This window comes from Nymphalis io, chromosome 9 (assembly GCF_905147045.1).
Source record: "Nymphalis io chromosome 9, ilAglIoxx1.1, whole genome shotgun sequence".
Lineage (NCBI taxonomy): Eukaryota > Metazoa > Arthropoda > Insecta > Lepidoptera > Nymphalidae > Nymphalis > Nymphalis io.
This window is the reverse complement of record NC_065896.1, coordinates 6793840-6814813: the sequence shown is the minus strand read 5'-3', so window position 1 is coordinate 6814813 and position 20974 is coordinate 6793840. Positions and strand designations below refer to the sequence as shown.

The 20974-nt window shown below is 31.3% G+C and overlaps 2 protein-coding genes across 7 annotated transcripts; one reads left to right on the top strand and one right to left on the bottom strand.

Moving 5' to 3' along the window:
- The first annotated feature begins 1770 nt into the window (after positions 1–1770).
- On the top strand, positions 1771–14009 carry LOC126770500 (protein PHTF2). 4 transcript variants are annotated; one of them, XM_050489905.1, is made up of 15 exons: positions 1771–1956; positions 2290–2356; positions 2986–3131; positions 3960–4168; positions 4532–4671; positions 4745–4891; positions 5336–6011; positions 6283–6397; positions 6500–6616; positions 7390–7568; positions 7801–7940; positions 9106–9334; positions 9996–10091; positions 10295–10537; positions 10610–14009. In XM_050489905.1, the coding sequence occupies exons 2-15, from the start codon at positions 2337–2339 to the stop codon at positions 10757–10759; spliced, it is 2607 nt and encodes an 868-aa protein (XP_050345862.1). In that variant the 5' UTR covers positions 1771–1956; positions 2290–2336; the 3' UTR covers positions 10760–14009. The 4 variants fall into 4 exon arrangements, with proteins under 4 accessions (XP_050345862.1, XP_050345864.1, XP_050345861.1 ...); XM_050489907.1 differs by having other exon boundaries at positions 1771–1988; positions 4532–4662; XM_050489904.1 differs by having other exon boundaries at positions 1771–1988.
- A 92-nt stretch (positions 14010–14101) lies between these two features.
- Positions 14102–20217, bottom strand: LOC126770608 (putative RNA-binding protein Luc7-like 1). Of its 3 annotated transcripts, none has more exons than XM_050490087.1 (8): positions 19954–20217; positions 19770–19864; positions 19306–19398; positions 17665–17763; positions 16708–16926; positions 16374–16586; positions 16093–16274; positions 14102–15905 (listed from the first exon to the last, which is right to left on the bottom strand). In XM_050490087.1, the coding sequence occupies exons 4-8, from the start codon at positions 17758–17760 to the stop codon at positions 15770–15772; spliced, it is 846 nt and encodes a 281-aa protein (XP_050346044.1). In that variant the 5' UTR covers positions 17761–17763; positions 19306–19398; positions 19770–19864; positions 19954–20217; the 3' UTR covers positions 14102–15769. The 3 variants fall into 3 exon arrangements, with proteins under 3 accessions (XP_050346044.1, XP_050346043.1, XP_050346042.1); XM_050490086.1 differs by having other exon boundaries at positions 19320–19398; XM_050490085.1 differs by lacking the exon at positions 19306–19398.
- Positions 20218–20974: the final 757 nt, after the last annotated feature.

Sequence of the window (20974 nt, the reverse complement as noted above, 5' to 3'; positions counted from 1 at the left end):
ATACAGGTCCTTCATCGAATGTTTTATTTCCGATCAAAACCAATATTTGTATTGACCATAAGTAAAAAAGTGTAAAAATCATGTGTGTACACTTTATCTAGATACTTTAATATTTAATAACAGTTTTGGATACCAGTAGATCTGTATAATAAATGGTTTTGGCCCTTAGTACTTAAATAAAGTTAAAATTTGAAGTATATTTTAGTAATTGTAACATATCTACATTCATCCATATCAAACAACCAATGCCGCATGAAAAATACGCCTATGTTAACACGACCGAACACGCAATCTAAAGTGGGCACTGGAAGCATAATATTTCTGAACTGTTATTTTCTGGACAATCACACCACAATCACATTGGTTTATACATTGGTAATTATTCATTTTATCACTTATTTTATAAGTTACAAATCAACATACGCTTCGCCTTCGCTGCTCTCCTTCCTCGTTCGAAAAAATATTTTAATTTTATGTCATAATGTGTTAGTATTTTTTACCTTTATAATATTATAGAACTTATAGAACATTTACTTGCAGTCTCTACATCTAATAGCGGTTATTCGAAAGGGAGGCTGAACAACTGCACAGGATTTTTTTTATTAGGCAGACAGGCTGGCAAGTGGGCCACCTAGTAATAGATAGTCACCAGCGCATATATAAACATTAGTAGTGTAAGAAACATCCTTTGTATCCCCAATGTGCCACCAACCTTGGAAACAATCAAAAACTCACTCGGGTGAGTGCGCCAGTGTTAGTTAGGCACACTGGCTCAAACATCCACACACACACACACACACACACACACCAGAACACAACAATACTAAATATTGCTGCTTGATGGCAGAATATATGATGAGTGGTAGGCGGGTTTGCAAAAAGCGCTACCACCAATACATAATATCTAAATATTATATTGCACGTACAAGCACAAGACAGGATTACCTCACTCTCATAATCCAGTGCGACGACAATCCGTCATTCTGCCAGTAAGAATTTCTAAACAGAGTATTTACTCATATAAGATGTAAATCCAGGACGTCATGGCCTGCAGCCGTACAAGCTAGCGACAAGTCAAACGAGGCAGATACACAACACGCAGGCAACATACTACAATATAGCTTATGTAGATTGGTGTTATTAGAATTTTTATGAAATGAATATTATTAAAGTGAATAAATTAATTTTGTATTGAAAATTTCCAATGCACTTGTATAATAAGTATTTATCTTGTATAAACAGTATCACTACAGTATATAAATAAAGACAAATTCTTAAACAAAAGCTAGTTCTATTTAAACTTACACATACATATAAAATAGGTAATAACATTATTTTCTTAAGCGAATGATATTGTGCATGTACAAGCTTAAACAATTAGTTGTTTATAACATAAATGATATTGTCACAATTTAAATCGTATTGTCTTTTCGAGAAATATTCCTAAAAGCTACAACAAATAAATAAATGCAATTTTTGTTTTTAACGTGCATTAATAAACATCGACAATATCTAGTAGTTTTAACTGAAAAATTGTAAAAGTCACATACACTTTTTCAGTGAAATATATAGTCTATAGATATAGTATGTAGATAAATAATATATATATTTACAATATAATGGATCATCTAGTCAAATAGGTAATGATTTATTTATTTCCCTTTTCTGGCGTGTATCTACGATTATGATTTATTACTTGCACTTAACGCAAATGTCAAATATTTCAAAACGTCAATCGTCATTTAACTCTGCATCAGTAATAAGAATATACTGTCAGACAGCAGTAGTTGTCAAAAATATAAAGGTGAAAGAAGTGCTTGTATTAATTCTAAAAATGTTAGCCGTGTTATGTATTATTTTCTTAATCGGTTAAAGTGAAAGAATGTTAAGTGTTTGTTATTTGATACTGATGAAAATAACATTTATGAATATAAATATGCACAAACGTTGCTATCGGTAAGACGTACCTAATATAAAAATTATAATTGGTAAGTAGCGCATCTCACAATAACGGTTTAATAATATCAGAAAATACGGAATGATAATATTTATGTCAATAACAAAAGGCAATAACACTTAATTGTTTTTTACTCTAAAATTTGTAATTTATTAATGAAAGCCAATTCAATATTTTTATTTTTTAATAACATTATCTTTGTCCGTTGCCTATTTTTATTTATCAGTGTTTGAAATTAATTGAATGAAACGAGCTTAATATATATTTATGAACAATAGAAATATATTATCTAAATGTATAACTTTTATAAAACACAAAAGGTATTGTTTCAGGGTAGGAAAAATTAAATTTTATCAAATAAATAATTATATCATCCACAATGAAACACCTAGCAGCTTGGTAAGTCTAATTAAAATACCAATATTGCATGTATTAGTAAACCTTATTAACTTTTCAAAGATTTTTTAATAATAGCAAGTTATTCCACACTTTTCTCAATTTTGTAAATTATGTTTTAAAAAATAAGTAAAGTCAGTATAAAGAAAGTCAATTTTATAACATGTGCTATTTTTGTGAGTTATTTTGTATTATAAGAACAAATGCATGGTATATGTGCTATAATAATAAGCAATTTTTATAATTACTAGTAATCTATAATTGTACCGTCACTGAAATAATAGACTATTTATATATAGGGAAGAATATATTTTCGTTTGCTTTATAAATAGAATAAATCCTTTTGCCAAGTTGTAAATACCATTGTATCTGTTAAATTATTTAAATATTTTAAAATATTTAAATAAATAGTTATATTATTGATATATGTAACTTAGTACATGTAATGTAATGATATATACTTAAGAGCTTAGTGCAAATAATTCTTATGTAAAAAAATACATGATTTTATCAATTGAATAAATGGGTTTCAAATAAAAATTAACAGGAAATCAATGAATTTCAACAAATCGGACAAGATTGTCACGTAATTATTTAGAGTAAATTACATCACCTAAAAACTCTTTCTTAAGGTACCAAAAGAAAATAAGTTCATATGATAAAGAAGAATGGGAGACAATGGTTGAACAGCTGTTGATGCGAGGCACATACCGTCGTCGCATAGTTGATTTTTCATCACATGCAAGATCATATCTAATAGATGTTGATTTAGTTCGAGGTAAAATATCATTTTTACTATAATTCGGCGTATCATACATCAAAACATGAAATAACTAGTTTTGCCCGCATATTAGAGCAAGCTTGCTTCACAATAAATTTCACCAAATTCGGTTCAGTTGTATAAGAGTAAATGTATAACAGACAGACAGAGTTACATTCACATTTATTATATAAATAGAGTATGGATATATAGGCTTTGTTAAATACCAATAATTTTGGATAGTTTGTATTTTTTACTGGTGGTAGAGCTTTGCTCTTTTTTAGCTCATCTGCGTAGGTACCACCCACTCATCAGATATTCTACCGCAAAACAGCAGTACTTCGTATTGTTGTGTTCCGGTTTGAAGGGTGAGTGAGCCAGTGTAATTACAGGCACAAGGGACATAACATCTTAGTTCCCAAGGTTGGTGGCGCATTGGTGATGTAAGCAATGCTTAACATTTCATACAATGCCAATATCTAACTTACTCTACTTATTATCATAATGTTAAAATGGAGTGGACAAAAATACTTAACATTAAACACTTGGTTAAATCAAATAACGAGTTTGAATAGGTTTTATGTTAGATAATGTTCAATACAATCATGGTAATAATATTATATAAATTTATTAAAATGTAAGAATTACAGTAAAGAGTGAGTTTGTGTGCACAGGCACAAGGAACATAACTTCTTATTTCCCAAGGTGGAGTGACTATTTATTAAAGGGCCGATGCCTATTGGTTCTTAAAAAAATTAAAAAATTATCACTAACCAAATAGAAAAAAGTAAATTATTGATGAAAAATGATCACACATATTATTATTAGTCTTATATTCTTATACAGGTTCATCATTCCCTAAAGCGAAGCCTACTCTTGGCATGAGAAGGGTAGTATGGTTCGCATTAGTGCGCCTTGTATTCCTACCAGCATTGTATCAGTGGTGGGCGCAGCAAACTTCCCCAGCTTGCGCCAAGTTCCTACTTGCTGTATGGATGCTACAAGTTATTAATATATCTATCATGTTCATTGCTCCTGCCTCTATTGAAATTGATGTAAGTAATGTACACATGAATCAAAGTACTAATACCCATATCTGGGTAAGCACCAATAATATTATTAAGTGTATTTACCACCACAGACCAATATTAATCAATAAATCTAATTTAAAAAGTGGAAAAATTTGCTTTTATGGTAATAATTTTCCTCTTAAATTCGATGGTAAAATATTGTAGAGATACACACAAGGATCAAAATAAATGATATCATAGATCGGAAGAGTGGTTTAAGAGAAAGCTTTAAATCCTTGTCCTCATCACTAGGTGGTTTGCCCAACTGTGGGACACTATTGTTACTTTATATTTTTCTCTATTACTGTTCTCGGACCTTATATTCATTAGATTTAAATTACGTTTTAGTCAAACTGTTGGATTGTACCAGTGGGGCTAATGCTTGTACTGAGTATAGTACATTCGCAAATAGTGAGCACAACTGAGATGGAATTAGCCAGGGTGCGACCTAGGTCGACATATAGAAGAAAATTGCCGAGGTATTTCAGGTATACGAGTGGTGCTATAGATAAAGTCCGATGCAATACTTTATGAAGTCTAAATATATTATTTTTTTTACAGGAAAGCGAGGTCGGACTGTGACGGCGGCAGCGGTGGTGGGTCCGCTGAAAGTGGAGCAACATCGAGCCAAAGCAAAAGTACTTTTACTAAGCCATCGAAATTTAGACGACGACTTTCTCGCTCTGACTCCACAGATACAGGTCTCAGGTGATTAATATTATTGACGATGCATCCAGATTTATCTCATCATTTCAATCAATCACACTGTGTTATATATCTGTTATATATTCAGTCACCCAGTTAATAAAATATAAAAGTGACATAAAAATAAAAAAGTGACCTAGATGTAAAGTCAAATGGCATATATATAACCAAAATACAATACAAAAATCTAATATTTGCCGATTCAAATTAAGTATAAATGTAGCAATCACTCAAAAAATAGGTCCATTACAATATAAATAAATATAATAGAAAATAATATAAAAAATATCGTTTATTAAAATGTTATTAGATCAAACATTTTACATTTTTGAAATTATTTATGTCCTCATTAAAATCTAAAAAAAAATTCTTAAGTAAAAACAAACCGACTGTAAAATTAAATATGTTCCATAATCCTTCAAAAATACATGACTGATAATTTTCCAGAAAGCGTAAAAAAGATTTAATTAAAGACACCGGACCAGACTTAGAAACTAAACATAAAGCCAAACCTATGCCCAAAGCCAAAGTCAAAGATTCGGATGACGAAGACTATATGTCTTGGAAAAAGCCTGACGCAACCGCTCCAATAGTCACATTCACTCCACCTCCAGAAGACGCGACACCTAGCTCCTCATTTCGCTACAAACCTAATATATTAACGAAGAAATACCTCGAGATTTTTGTCTCACAAAGCGACAATAATAAACCGATATTCGCTGATGGCGACGACGGATTTGAAAGTCTAAATGGATATAATTCGAATTGTAGCGATGGAGAGACTCGTAATAAGGATTTAGCAACACAGAGCAAGCCAAGTACTGCGAAGGCGAAGATAACAGGCGAAAATCAACAGCCTAAAATTCAACCACCTTTAAAAGTATTTATAGATGATAATAAAGATATAGCCGACGAAAATGTTCAATGTGAAGATGTAAGTACGTCCGTAAAAGAAAACAAAGATGAAGAAAAGTCATTCGACCCGGATTCTGATAGTGCAGTAACAACAACTAATCCCACAGTCAAAAGAACTGGAGTAAGATTTCGAAACTCGTGGGCCAAAGACGCGGTGCAACCCGAAACAAGCGATGAAGATTTCGCAAATGTCAAACGTAAACGAAAGGTAAACAAAAAATTGCACACAATAAAATTAAAAATTTAATTAATTATTACTATAAATATTTCTCATTTATCAAATAATGATAACGGTACATCATTTTTTTTTTATTAACTCGTAAAATTTCTATAACACTAGGTGATAGATGGAAGGAATTTACAACGCAATAAATCAGGTATTTGCTGTTCAGACTGTTCCGACTGCATGATTCGTGTATGTGTGAAACATTCATCCGCTTATATAGTTCATGTTGTTTTAACTGCGATAATTTCTTTAGAAATTAGAGAACTACCAGAGTTCGACATCCGATGGAGAATGTTCCGCTTCCGCGCCATCCATCGCATTACCTTCGCACCATACCATGTCAGACTGGGTGGGGCAAATCACTAACAGTAAGATTATTTCTTATTCATAACAATGTCGATACATCCTTCTGTTTATGTCATGATGTCGAATGATATCGCAGTGTGTTCAATTTAATTATCTCGTGTAAGGTGAGGAGAGCAGCTACGAATCGCAATCAGAAGCTGGACACTCGGACGTAGGCTTCCACTACGCTGGCGACAGTTCGTGGGATCCGTTCGCTATTTTGGATCCTTCGAGTGACACAGGTAAAAATTCAACACTTTTATACCTTTCGCTTAGCAGAAAATCGACCATTAATATTTTTCTTTTCGTTCTCGGTATACATAAATGATGAATGAATGAGAATAGGCTCCATTTAACAGGCGATTAGCGAATTTTTTAAGATCTTTAAATGTAACAATTCAGACTTGAAAGTTTGTTAATACTTGAAGTAATCGTAATTCCATCTTAAATAGGACATTAGAAGGACAAAATATTGACACATCGCGCGTGGTTATGTCAATATTATTGCGTCCTTGAATTCAAAAAGTTGTATCGATGTATCGTAACTGATGGTTATAAGACTTGATTAGGACTGTATCTAATTTATTTATATTATTTAATTTGAATAAAACACCCGTTCTCTGTCACTGGTTTATTGCGACTAAGTTAAAACATATACTTTACGTCCGAACATACCGCCCACTAAAGGAATCCTTTAAATCACGAAATACGTAACAAAAATATTGTAAATTTACATATATGGAGAAATGCAAATATTTAAATCTGAAGTTTACTACAATAAGGAAATTGTATACCGAATTTAATGTAACAATTCAATCTCAACGGTTCTACGAAACTGAACATTTACATATACTTGACTATAGAATTTTAATCGAACTGAATTTAAATAATATGTTCGTGTAGTACAAAAAAAAATTCGCCAGTAGAAATAAATCGACCCGCATCACAGTAAGCATTATCGCTAGCAATAGGAGGTCGAATACAGTACAATGAGTAAGCGTGAGTGAGCCCGCAGTGAAGTGCACGATGTGGGAGCGCGGGTCCACGCTGCGCGCCGAGCTGTCGGCCGTGGACATCAGCTGGTGCGTGGTGGCGCGCGCCGAGCGGGCCATGGCGGCCGAGGGCTGCGCGTGGGCGGGCCTGCTGCTGGCCGCGCTCGTGGCGCTCGTGGCGCCCGCCGCGCGCCTGCTGCAGGTACCGCTCGCGACCCGCCAATCGTTGCTCACGTGGTATGGTGATCGAATACATTATGCCTGACAATGGCATATATATGTATTCAATGCACACACGACATCGGTAATTCGTGTTTGTCTATAAAAATTCGGACAAAACTGATTGATTAATAACATTGGATCGTTTTTTAGATGGTACACGTGGAATCGTTTAACCTGCAAAAACCTTTCGTAAGAGTAATTTTCGTTTGCAGGTGGCTATAGAACAAGACAATAGGAGCGAAGAGGAGCTGCAAACATTATCTCTCATAAGCTACATACCGTCAGTCGTCGTCAACTACACTCAGGGTTCCGTGTATTGCACGTTCAATGGCGCATTCGGTGATAACGTTTGGTAAGCCGCGTTTATCACATACCAATTCAAAATACCTAATAATATACAATACATTGATAAAAATATATAAATAATGAAATCATGTTTTTGAAGAATTTAAAAACGATGTCAAGAAAATATACCACACTTTTATTTTCATTTTCATAAAATATAATCACAAGTTATAGGTATTTAAAAAGCAACTACAAAAATCGTTTTTTTTTTTTTTTTGTAAAATACGTAGGCGGTTGAATTGGGCCTCCTAATGATAAAAGGTCACCACCGCCCAAAGACATCAGCAATGTAAGAAATATTAATATCTCCTATACGCCACCAACTTCGGGGACTATGACCTATGACTATGGGTACCTTGAGCCTGTAGTTACTCTGGCTCGCTGATACTTCAAACCGGAACACAACAATATCATCATATCATTGAATTCGAACATACAATATAAGATAATACTAAAGAAGTATAAAGATGTACTAAAAATTAACGGTGATTGGCATCCCAATTGTAGGCCAGTATACGCCTACGTAGAAAAAAAAGTCAAGTTTGTTCACGCAGTCACGAATTAAGAAACTCCTTATTTTTTGAAGCTGGTTAAAAAATATAATCGCTATGTTTCTAACCGGTTTTGTCGTTACTTCAAGTTTGCAAGTGTTTGTAACTGGTACTTGAGTACAGTATATATTATATTGATTTAATTACTAAGAATTCATATACTATAAATAGTTGTCTACTTTAAAACTAGACAATGGCTACTTATCTCGAGTGCCATTATCACAACTTGTATTGTTTTTACAAAACTAACATGTCTGTGTAATTATAATATATTTTTAACCGACTTTAAATCGGATGAGCTTCTCAATTCGATCATTTTTTTAGAACTTCGACATTTATAAACCGATTTGGATTTTTTTTTCAAGTATATATATCTATATGTTATCAAAATCCATTTGTTAAAATAGAATCCATGAGTAATTAACTTTTGATTTATTAAAAGATTTTTTTCCTTTAGCTGGGAACGCCCGTTCATATATTACACGCTTTTGATTCTAGAAATAAAATGCCATATCACTGATATTCTCAATAACTTAAAAGAATTAAAAATTGAAATATAATTGTATTATCACCGGCTACTATGTATTTATGTAACGTATTTGCTTCCATTGTTCTATACAGGGAAGTCACGTCAAACATTCTATCTAGCATTCTACGATTCACATTAAGCGGTCTCGTGTTTTTTCTCCTTGCTGTGGCAGAACGTGCGTACAAACAGAGGTTCCTGTACGCGAAACTGTTCTCACATCTGACGTCAGCGAGGAGGGCACGGAAATCGGAATTGCCGCATTTCAGACTTAACACAGTCAGGAATATCAAGACTTGGCTCTCCACGAGGTCATATTTACGTGTAAGAATTTATATCAATTTTAATGATAATTCATATTTTATTATATTGATATATTTAATAAAATATATCCCGTTTTGTAACTGTTGTTAATATTATATAAATATATAAGTGACAGCCTATAAATCTTCCACTGCTGGGCAAAGATTTTTTAAAGATACGGATGAAGGATCTTACGAAGTTATAGAGTTTATTTCACCAAGCGGCTCCAATGTGTCTCGGTTTTATTGTTTTATGCAATACATAGAGATTTGCTAGCGATGTTTTCCTTTACATGATATGAATTATAAACAAATTAAATAAAAAAAGTACAAATTTATATTATATAAGATTGATATATATATATCAATCTTATGTGAAAGAATATTGTCGCTCACTATTTACATTGAATGGTATGCGTATTCATTGTAATTGTATTGAGTGAACCAAATATGAATTATAAATTACTGACGTTGTCGGTGGGCAGAACTGAAGAATTAAAAAACCATAATGAACCTATAACATGGCCTTAAATTAGTTTTAAAATGAACTCATATTTTTAAGATTCTTAATTTAGTGTAGTACCTAAAATTACCGCTAGAGGCGCTGTAAAATATGTTCATTTGTTTTACGCAATCGATAGAAACTTGAGCGTGTGATCTCATCTCAATGTTCAATATTACAGAGACGAGGGCCTCAGCGATCAGTAGATGTCATCGTGTCATCTGCATTTATGCTTACTCTCACTTTACTCGCTTGTGTAAGCGCTCAACTACTGAGGGTAAGTTCTTAATACTACATTGTAACTTAAACGAGTTTTTTTTATTATAAAAAAGTTCGTTATATAATACATATTATCGTCAAACTGTATATTCAGTTTGTAGACACGTAAAAACACTTCACAAGTACATTTTTATATGTAACATCAAAGCCCTAATTAGCAAATGAACAGAAAAAATATACTCATCTATTATATGATTTCAGGATTCTATAACCCTGGAAAGAGGCTGGCTGCTCGAGGCTATGGTTTGGAGTTGTTGTCTTGGCATTTATTTATTACGTCTCCTGACTTTGGGCAGTAATGTCAATCGTAAATATCGTGGATGCCTGTCAGCTATACTCACGGAGCAAATAAACTTACATTTAGCGATCGAACAGCGACCAGAGAGCAAGGAACAACTCATAGTGGCCAATAATGTACTCAAACTAGCTGCGGACTTGCTGAAGGTAAGAAATAACAAAATACTTATTATGTAATATTAATTTTGTCCTTCGAATAAATTATTTTAATTTTTACAGGAGCTGGATTCACCTTTTAAAATATCCGGTATATGTGCCAATCATTATCTATATACGATTACTAAAGTCGTTATATTATCAGCACTTTCTGGCGTACTCTCGGAAATGTTAGGATTTAAATTGAAACTTCACAAAATAAAAATTAAATAAATATTAGATATAAGGTGACCATTTAAAAATGGTCTTCATTTCTGATACAATTATGTACAAATGACATAAAGATAATATGTTATCTATATACATTCATGAATAGTTTACTTTTTTTTGTAGGCAAAGCCCACCTGCTGTAGACGCTTGTTTCAAATTTTTTAAGACTATTTGTCGATTTAGTTGTAAGGGTCACAAAGGACGATAGGAAATAGGTTAAGTTAATAATAATTATTAAAAGGTGGTTTCAATATAGACGTAAAAATCGTTCTAATAATTATTATTATCAATAATGGCTTTTTAAGTAACTCAAATATCGAGTTTATAATTGAAATTTAAATCATGACTTGCAAAAGGTCGTGCCTTACTGGGATCTTCAAGTATATCTAGATATTTTTTGTTAGATCTTAGTTGTGTCCAAATTAATTTTTTAATCAAATTTAATACATATATCATAGACTTTTTTTATTTTTTAGTTTATTTTACTTTTAAATGGTGCAATAAAAATCTTTACAAATTAAATTAATTTAAAAAAAACATTGACAGTAAAAGAATGTTTCTTAAAACAACGATTTGCAATAATTATACTAACGATTGAAACTTAGAAATTATTTTTTGTGTTGAATATTACTTGCATAATATTCAATAGTGGCAACAAGTGGCGTCCTAATTTCTTGCCAGTAATATAATCTGTTCTCAAATTATTTTGTATTATTTTTATATTCAATGATCTAATTAAAATATATATAAAAAAATACTGTAATATTATATTTTAACACAGACTGTTTATACTATAATATGAATTTATATATAAATGTTATATGGACGGATAGTCACTAAAGAAAACCCGTCAATTAATTAAGACGTACTTTGGTCAGTAGCATTTTAAATGTTTATTTTGATCTCAAATAATTAAAAAATAGTCAAATATCAAGAACGCGATGCTATTATGTACTAAATGAGTTCTGTATTTTTTTTATTATTTTTCTTTATAATCATTTGTATACATAACGCTTAATTTTGACAATGCACTAAGACCTTTACAAATAACTGAAGAACTTTAGAAAAATATATATAAGAACTTAAACTTTATGTTTAGTACATTGTGATATTATTTTTAAATTAATTCACAAAAGTCATAGATAAAAGTTAGAATACGCCGTTCCTATAATAACAAACTCAATTTAATTATAATCTACTCATGCAATAAACTTAGCGTTTATTATTATATTACCCAACTAGTAACTTCCGACTTTACTTATAAACGTATTTAGCGGGTGATTAGTCAAACAATGCTGTCTTCTTCTTTAGAATGACAAAAATAGCGATTTTCCTGTTTAACTAAACAGCCGCTAAATTAATCATTTAATAAGTCCGTTATTTTTTAATAAAATTAGTCAATTATTTTTTCACGACTATATCTTTGGTGTTTAAAAAATTTACAAGCTAGTAAAATTTTCATGTGTAAAACGTCACCATGTAATAATAGTAATATAACATACAATACGCGCGATCTTAGTTAGAAATCAGTTTGTTATTCAAAATAATTATTTTGCATCGACAAACATTTGAAACATATTGTGATATCCTAAAATCATGTTAAATTTTAACTTTACAACAAATTACAGACAAATCATTTTGGAGACGTTTTGCATTTGTAGTTGTGCACCGTTAGCAGATAAATAAATAAACTAAAACTTTTTTTTAGTTTTTATAGGTAGGCACTGTAAATAATACATATTAAGCGTAATAATTAATCATGAACTTCAACTCCAGATATTTTTTAGACATCCTCATCCTCACTTTCATTCGATAAAGTATTAATGTTTTGATATTATTTCTAAAGCCTCGTTCAAAGTTTTTCTTCTTCAAGAGTATGTAGACAACTATTTCTTTATTACTTTACAGTTACAGGCACTACATTTTTTACTCAGCTAACGTCATTATACACTTTCCCCCATATTTTTTATTAACTAATTATTAAAATAATAATAAATTAAATGACACTTCTAACTCTATTACATCGCTAGATTGCGAGGCACGTGATAGCTTGCGCAACTGATTTAGTCACTATGTACACTACTACAAACGCAAAAACGTCTCTAAGCAGATTTATTTGTAATTGCAACTTGCAAGCCGAGCGACCGTTTTATGGAATCATACAGAGCTGTGACCCCTCGGCGTTTAGTTTTTCAAATATTTAAAATTTTATATTTTCGAAAATAGTTTCGAAATAATCATTATGAAAATTCGGTAAGAGCAGCTATATTATATCTATGCCGTCTCGATCCGGTCGGGCGTATTCGTAAATATGATGTTAGTTGATGCACAATATTGATTCTGAAAAATTGTAAACGGCTTGAACAGATTATTAAATCTGATTCTGAGATTCTGAGCAATATAATTTAGACTAGAGATGCCAATTGGCGCATATTGTATAATCTTGATTATATTATACATTCTCTCAGAGAGCAAACTTAGGACCGGTTGTAGATCGCGCGTATTTTATATAGTGTGGCATTGACAATGGAAAATAGTTTAAATAAGGAAGAAGCATTGCGGCCAATAAACGCAATTAATTTTGTCGTTGCGTATTTCCATATGTAATAGTAAGTTTTTCTCGATATAAAATAAAATTACTAACATTTACATCGCAGAAATTATTAATTATGTAATTATTTTTACGGATTATGTAATTTCAAATGTACACACTTTAAATAAAATACAAATTATATATTTTATAATATAGTTGTTTTTGGAGTTGAAATGTGATGTTTTGATTATTATAAATTGAAGAAATTAAACCTAAAATATACTTATAAATATTCAATTTTGAATATCGTCATTTTATTTCTTAAATTTCTGCTTAAACGATAAAGAAAATTGATTGTTAAAGTTGGTTGGACATTTATAAAAATAATGTGTTACTGGTGCTTGTATTTCCTCGTAGATGTAAGTTTTATTGTCAGGTTTTAGTTACCCATTCAATTTTGTAAGCTAATAAGGATAATGCAACGAAAAAAAAAAAAACAAAAATTTACATGCACTATTCGGTAAATTTATTATAGCTGATGTTAATCTTGCTTGGTAGACTCTGCTTAGAATTATACATTTTTAATAAAACAATATTGTAACTTGTTTTACCTAGAAAATAACCAAGGTAGCTGTGAGACCTTATACAACATATTTCTGTCTGTACTATGTAAGTCCATAATCATTAAAAAAACTATTAATAAAACAACTAGTTCTTGCATTATTTTTTTTATTTTAACAAAAAATTATAATTAAATAAGACCTTTGTAATTTAATAAAGAAGACTGTATTGACACCAGTTGAAAAAGTTTAAACAAAAATATTTTACCCTGAACTAAATATTTTCTTTGTGATTTATATGTCATAATTAAAGTTTAAATAGAAGTCGGGCTATATTTATAAATATTGCTTGTTGACATAGTTGTACAGGATAATAGTGAATAACACTATATCTCGAGTAAATAATTAAATGTTATGGAGACTATTATATTGATATTCTTAGTTCCAATGAGTGAAGGTTTATACACTATAGTCTCATGTCAAAATCAAAATATTGTCAATCTGTCTGTGTAAGAAAATACCAATCACTTTAAAATACTTATAATCATGCCTTAAATTAAAGCGTTTTTTCGTATATTACGTATTTTTTATGTGGAGATATTATTTGTTTAATGCTAAAATCCAAAATTTTTTTTAAGAAATTAACCTAATTTTCTATTCACACTTCATTCTATTTTCTATTTAAAACATTTCACTATAACTATTATAGTTCAATAATTTATCTCTACATTGCATGTAAGGCTATGTTTACATTCTCATGTTTATTATTTATTTATAACAAATTACCTGGCGTGCCAACAGCAGATGCTAATAAATATAGAAATTAGGCATTGCGTTTTCCTCAGGCACAAATAATATTATATTCAAATAATTAAACAGCTAAATCTAGGAATAAGTTAACTTAAACTTCATTCCATAACTTCCAATCTAAAACAATATAAGACAAATTTAATTCTATTCCTCTACCAAGTATAAAACTTTATACATACACATAGTAAAAACCTCATTCAAATATGAAATGGAGAAAATCCTTTTTTATGTCTAATATATATAAGAAACAAACTTAGGTATTTTGAATGTAATCCAGATTAAAGCATTGATATTCATCATCTAATTTATAATGTAGATTTCATGCAACCAATTAAGAAAATATATTATTAAATTCACTCCAACAAAATTATATGAACTTCATAACTTATTTAAGTTACTATTTTAGTACTCAATGAAACCATAAAAAGAGATATTCGACTATTTTATGGGACTAACTAGGTCCAGTCACTAGATATAATTGCTATTTAATACAATTCCAGTTACAAGATTAGTGATACTATACCAAATATTTTAATTGTATTGTCATCGTTCGTTTTAGTAGTAAAAACATGACACTGCTTGATTAAATATTTCTCTAAGCTGTTTTTGATACAAATACAATCATCAAACCATGATGTTTCATTTATCAAAAACTTGATAAAATGACTGTGAAAACAAGCTACTTAAAAACTTGTATTTTAGCCAGGTATCCAGAAGTTCTTACACATTTGTTTTGAAGATTCTTTTGTGCCCGATGAGTATGAATGTTGATGGATATAGGGTACGAAGAAAATGTGGATGAATTGCATAAAAAAGGATATTTATATGAAAGGAAGTGCTGAGATGACGAGTGACAGAGAGAAGTGGAAGGAAAATACATGTTGTGCCAACCCCACGTAGTGGGATAAAGACAGGAAAAAGAAGATGTTATAAACTGCAATGGTGATTTTTCGTATTATTTTTTACAAAGTTATTTATTATGTTAATGATAGTTGGTGTTAAAACTTGCTTATTTGTGATTACCACCGATAATGCTTTTTCGGAATTAAATAGTCTGATTCTAAAATTCAGAAAAAACTGAACCCTGGCATGCTATTTCTTCTTGCAATATCAGTCGCGCCTCCGTTCCCGGGATGCAGAACGATGAGATCTACTGCGACGCGATTCACGTTCACGTTCCCGATCACGACCACGGGATTTTTCACGCGACCCTTCTCGTTTGCTCTTGCTACGCGATCGACTGCGCCTATAATTTAAAAAATAATTACACAATGAACGCGGCCAAAACGGAAAACAGAAGTAGAATAAAAAAGGAATACGTCTGCATCGGTCAACAGATCCATTGCCAAAATCTGCCTAAATTTAGGAGTCAATGCGACAAAAACATTTAAATAGATCAACGAAACATAGCGACAAACTAAAATGAGTCCGACCTCCTGTCACGTTCGCGGTCTCGCTCGCGCTCCTTGCCGCGGTCGCGGTCCCGCTCGCGCGTCGCCTCGCGGTGCCTGCGCGCGCGCCGGTCCAGCTCGCGCCCGCCCACGTAGTGGCGCCGCCCGCCGCTGCGCTCCCGTTCACTCGCGCCGCGTTCTTCGCGACGTTTGTCCACCGTTTTCTAAGAAAAACGAAACGTTATGATTAAACCGATTGTAATTCAAAATATTCAAAAAATTTGCAATTCAATATTATGCTACAGTATCCTTTGAGAACTCACTTTAAGGTCTGATAATTTTTCACGAATTGTGATGAAGCCGAGATGCAGTTTCCCACCGAAGTGGTCGGCGAGACGTCGGTCGTTGTCGTGTATACCGAGATAAGCAGAGCAAACCTCACAAACACGTAATTTCTGCTGTTGGTATGACGACGCTGGCATGGAATTACGGTACTCTTGTTCTGCTACTGCCTTTTTCTTACGTAATTCATCTATCTATAAAAAACAACCTTTAATGGACGATTCTAGACTACTTATTATATTCTTCTAAAGTTGAATCATAAAATGCTTTCGCAATGGTAACTATATATAATAGGAGAAATATGAGACATTATACCTCTCCCATAAGCTTGACACTCTCTTCGACCATACCCTCCTCACCAAGGGCTTCGGCGCGCGCCAACTTCTGGCCAATCTGTTCAGCCAATTCATGGACAGCATTTGCTTTCTCTGTCACTTCTGCTGATAATTCCTCCTGTGTTTCAGCCAGCCTTTGCTTGGCGGCGGTTGTACGACGATCGCAATCAGCGATAAATGCCTCTAAATGTTCTGTGGCCTTAATAATGCATTAAAATATTTATTAGTTATGATGGCATACTTAAAAACTTTGTCATTAATGAACTAATTCTTAATTACATTCTGAGAATTTTTTTTTTATAAAATAGGAAAGCGGACGAGCATATGGGCCACCTGATGGTAAGTGGTCATCCAACGCCCCAACATTGGCATTGTAAGAAATGTTAACCATCGCTTATATCTCCAATGCACCACCAACCTTGGGAACTAAGATGTTATGTCCCTTGTGCCTGTAATTACACTGGCTCACTCGCCCTTCAAACCGGAATACGACAATACCAAGTACTGCTGTTTTGCGGTAGAATATCTGATGAGTGGGTGGTACCTACCCAGACGAGCTTGCACAAAGCTCTACCACCAGTAAATTTATGAATTATAACAAATTAATGTTAATTGTTTATGTAACTTTTTTTTAAATGTATGTGTTTTTTGTAATGCTTGTGTTATAAGTTAAATTTTGAACTAAAATCTGTTCAAGCATAATAAGAATTCGTAACATCATAAGAAACAATTAATAATTAGCTTGACAATTAATTAGTAATTATAAGATATTGTAGGAATTTACTTCAGGAATTTGTTAAAGGAAAGGATTACTCAAAGGTCTACTGATGTGTAGTAATGCTTCGACACAGATCAAAAAGACAATTTTTAACTCACACTACATGCCATAATGTAAAATGTAATTAAAAAAGAATAAAAAAAAACTGTTTATACTCACATCAATGTCATAGAAATAATCTTTGGTTTTCGAGGCTAATTCATAGTCCGCGCGTAGAGCCAGATCATGTATTTTAGGACACTCACCTAAATCCATACGCTGCAATTAAAATAACAATAACATGAAAAGTATTTTTAAAATATAGAGCAAACAAATCAGACAGAGGACAAGAAGTTATTCTTATAAGAAAATAATAATCGTACACAAAACAGTTGGAAGCAAAATAGTAGTTTGAACAAGCAATATTTTTTATACAATATTCAATTCAAACTAAATAATTGGAACATTAATTAAATAATTAGTTTTTTTGTAAAACCCATTTATTTCTACCTGAATATGTAAATATTCAACGTAATTTTAAAAGCATATCATGTTAAAAAACATGAATTATTGTCGATATTTAAGATTATCTGTTTTCATGATATACAACAATAAAAAATATTTGTTTACACAAACGCCTTCATTGCAACAAATTATTTCGACTGCTCAAACTTAGCTTTATGATAATTTAAAAGAAATGTATATTTATGACAATAATTGTGTAGCAAACTGTGCGTGCATGTAAACAGTATAAAAACAGACATTCAAAATGAACCCCAAAATAATTTAAATAAATTGTTTCAGGTAAATACATACAATGTCACCAACACAGCTCATCCTGTATCACCAGACCATATATTTTGCCATACTTAAAATACTTACAAACATCTGGCACACCCTCTCGATTAACCTAACCAGCCTTAAAACAATCTCACATTTTCAAAAACAATTGTATCATCAAGAAATCTCAAATTAACACTATACTTGAACATCAGTCAAAAAACTATTTCTTATATAATTTTAATGTGTTCAATATGTGTTTTAAAATATTGAAATAACATTAATAATTTTTAATATAATTTGTTGATATTTCATAATTTAAGTCTTAAAATACTCTTGCATGTTTTGCCATTTAATTGATTTATAAGATATTACATGTAGTTAGTTACATGTAATATCTTAAAAGTCCAAAACCAAACAATAACGAACATTAGTTCTCAAAAAGAATAAAATTGTAAGTAATATATTATGAACCCATAAACCTATTTTTTAATACAGTAATAACTTATCCATTAAATAAAAAATATACACAAAGCATAATGTAAAAAAATCAAAAGGTAAAAATGAATGTATCTATGAGAATCCCTTTTTCTACATTATTTGCAGGGTAATATATATAACTTTTATAAAGGAAAAACTATGAGCATGAAATTACACCTTCAAATCTGAGTTTTTCAATATATAATGTAATACACCTAATATCAATTAACATGTTGCTATTTGAAATCCTATCTTAGTAAAATTATACCCTCATTTATAAATTTACTGAAAATTTGTGTTATATCTGATGCATGCATCTTTTCTATATCTTCTTTATCTAGCCACGTAAACAGCATGGTACGTACCCAATGTAGTTACAATCAATCAGCAAATTGTTCTCCCCAGCTTAAATTTTTTGGATAATTTTTACATGTACTCACCAAAGCAGCATTAGAAACCGAAGAACAAATTAATATTTTTTTAAAGCCTGAGAGAGAGTTTTAAATTAATTCCTGCATAGCAGTAAGAGTACAATCAGCTAACTAGAAATGTTATACGTACATCTTGGTACTTACAGAACAGCCTAACTCTTACAATCTATCCCTCATCTGTTAAGTATTGTGATGAACAATAAAGACTAGTGTTGGGCATTTTCTGAAAAGCATATTTCACCACAGTTAATGCCACTCTGATGTAATATTGTCCTAAGACTACGGATTATAATAAAAGATATGAAAGTATGAAGAACTCACATATATTAGGATATCATTTTATTTCAATAATGATTTCATTAAATTTGTTATACATAAATAGACAATTACTATAATATCCTAACATAAATGATTTGAAAATATAGCAAAACCCATATTAGAATTTCTGAGACAAAACTATACATAAATCTTTGCTTGCTTGCTTAATACAAAATTTGCACACCATGTATTTTGTCGTGTATATAAAAATATACATAAAAATCTCAGATATTCAAAATACCATTTAACCCTCAAATAAAAAAATTAAATACTTACAGTCGATGATAAGATTTCATGTGGACAGCACTGCAGTAAAAACGATTTGCAAACCGTATCATCATAAAATTTAACTCCGTGCCGATCAGATTCACCTGAAACAATTTTATTATAATGAAGAAATATTAAATACTTAAACATAAATTACAAATATTTAATGAAAAATGATAAGTAAAAACAATACCATTACGAGCAGTGCCCATTAATTGATCTAACATTGCCCTCATTTGCTCGTGAGCAGACATGGTCACGTATTGGTTGTATATTAATTATGAACAAAATTATTTTTTAAAGCATACTAAATTAAAAACCGATTTTACGCTCAAGCTAAGCTAAAGCCGATTAAACACTACGAGAAAATAAGACTCAATCAGCAACGTACAACAATAATGCTTATTTAAGTCTGAGAAAATGGCGATCGAAAAGTGACAACAATTGAAATGTGAATCGTTCGTAAAGAAAGAACGGAAAGAATAAGAATACAGACACAAAATAGGGTACAATATATACGACAGATTAATAAAAATGCTGCTTAAGATAGATAGTAATTTTGGTAAAAACCATTTTATAATAATATTAAATTTAATAGTCTAATTGTAATTTTCTGAAATTAATTTAATAAAAAATATTAAGAGATTATTTGACGTATTATTTTTTAAATAAGTTGTAGGCTTGCAACATAAAAAAGATATTGTCTCTCATTTAAAATTATAAAAAGTCCTACTTAGAGATTTTTCGCACAGTGACCCAGGTTGATGGACCGTTTTTTTTTCTATCTATAGATTTAGTCCAACGGTACTCAACCAGCGGCCGCCGGACTCTTGGGGTTGGCCCACTTGGTGTTACTTTATTTTGAACTATTTTAAATTTCAAAGGTTTTTTGAACACCTAAATAATTTGAATTAAACAACTGATTGTGGCAGACATTGCAAAGCGTTTTAAACGTCACAAAAATTTTAAAATATATGTTATAAATGTTTGCGGCCCGCGACACCATGACTAACACGTGTTTAGCACCTATAAAGAAAATGTTGAGAATCGCTGGCTTAGTCGATTATTTGTTATTAAATCTCTAAGTGGGTTTTTGAAAATTAGAAAAAATAAAATTAACCATATTTTCAATTCCAAAAACCATAAGTCCGATAAATCTTAAGTAAGGAAGTTTTTACCAAAAAAGCACTTTATTGAAATTTTAAAATGTTGGA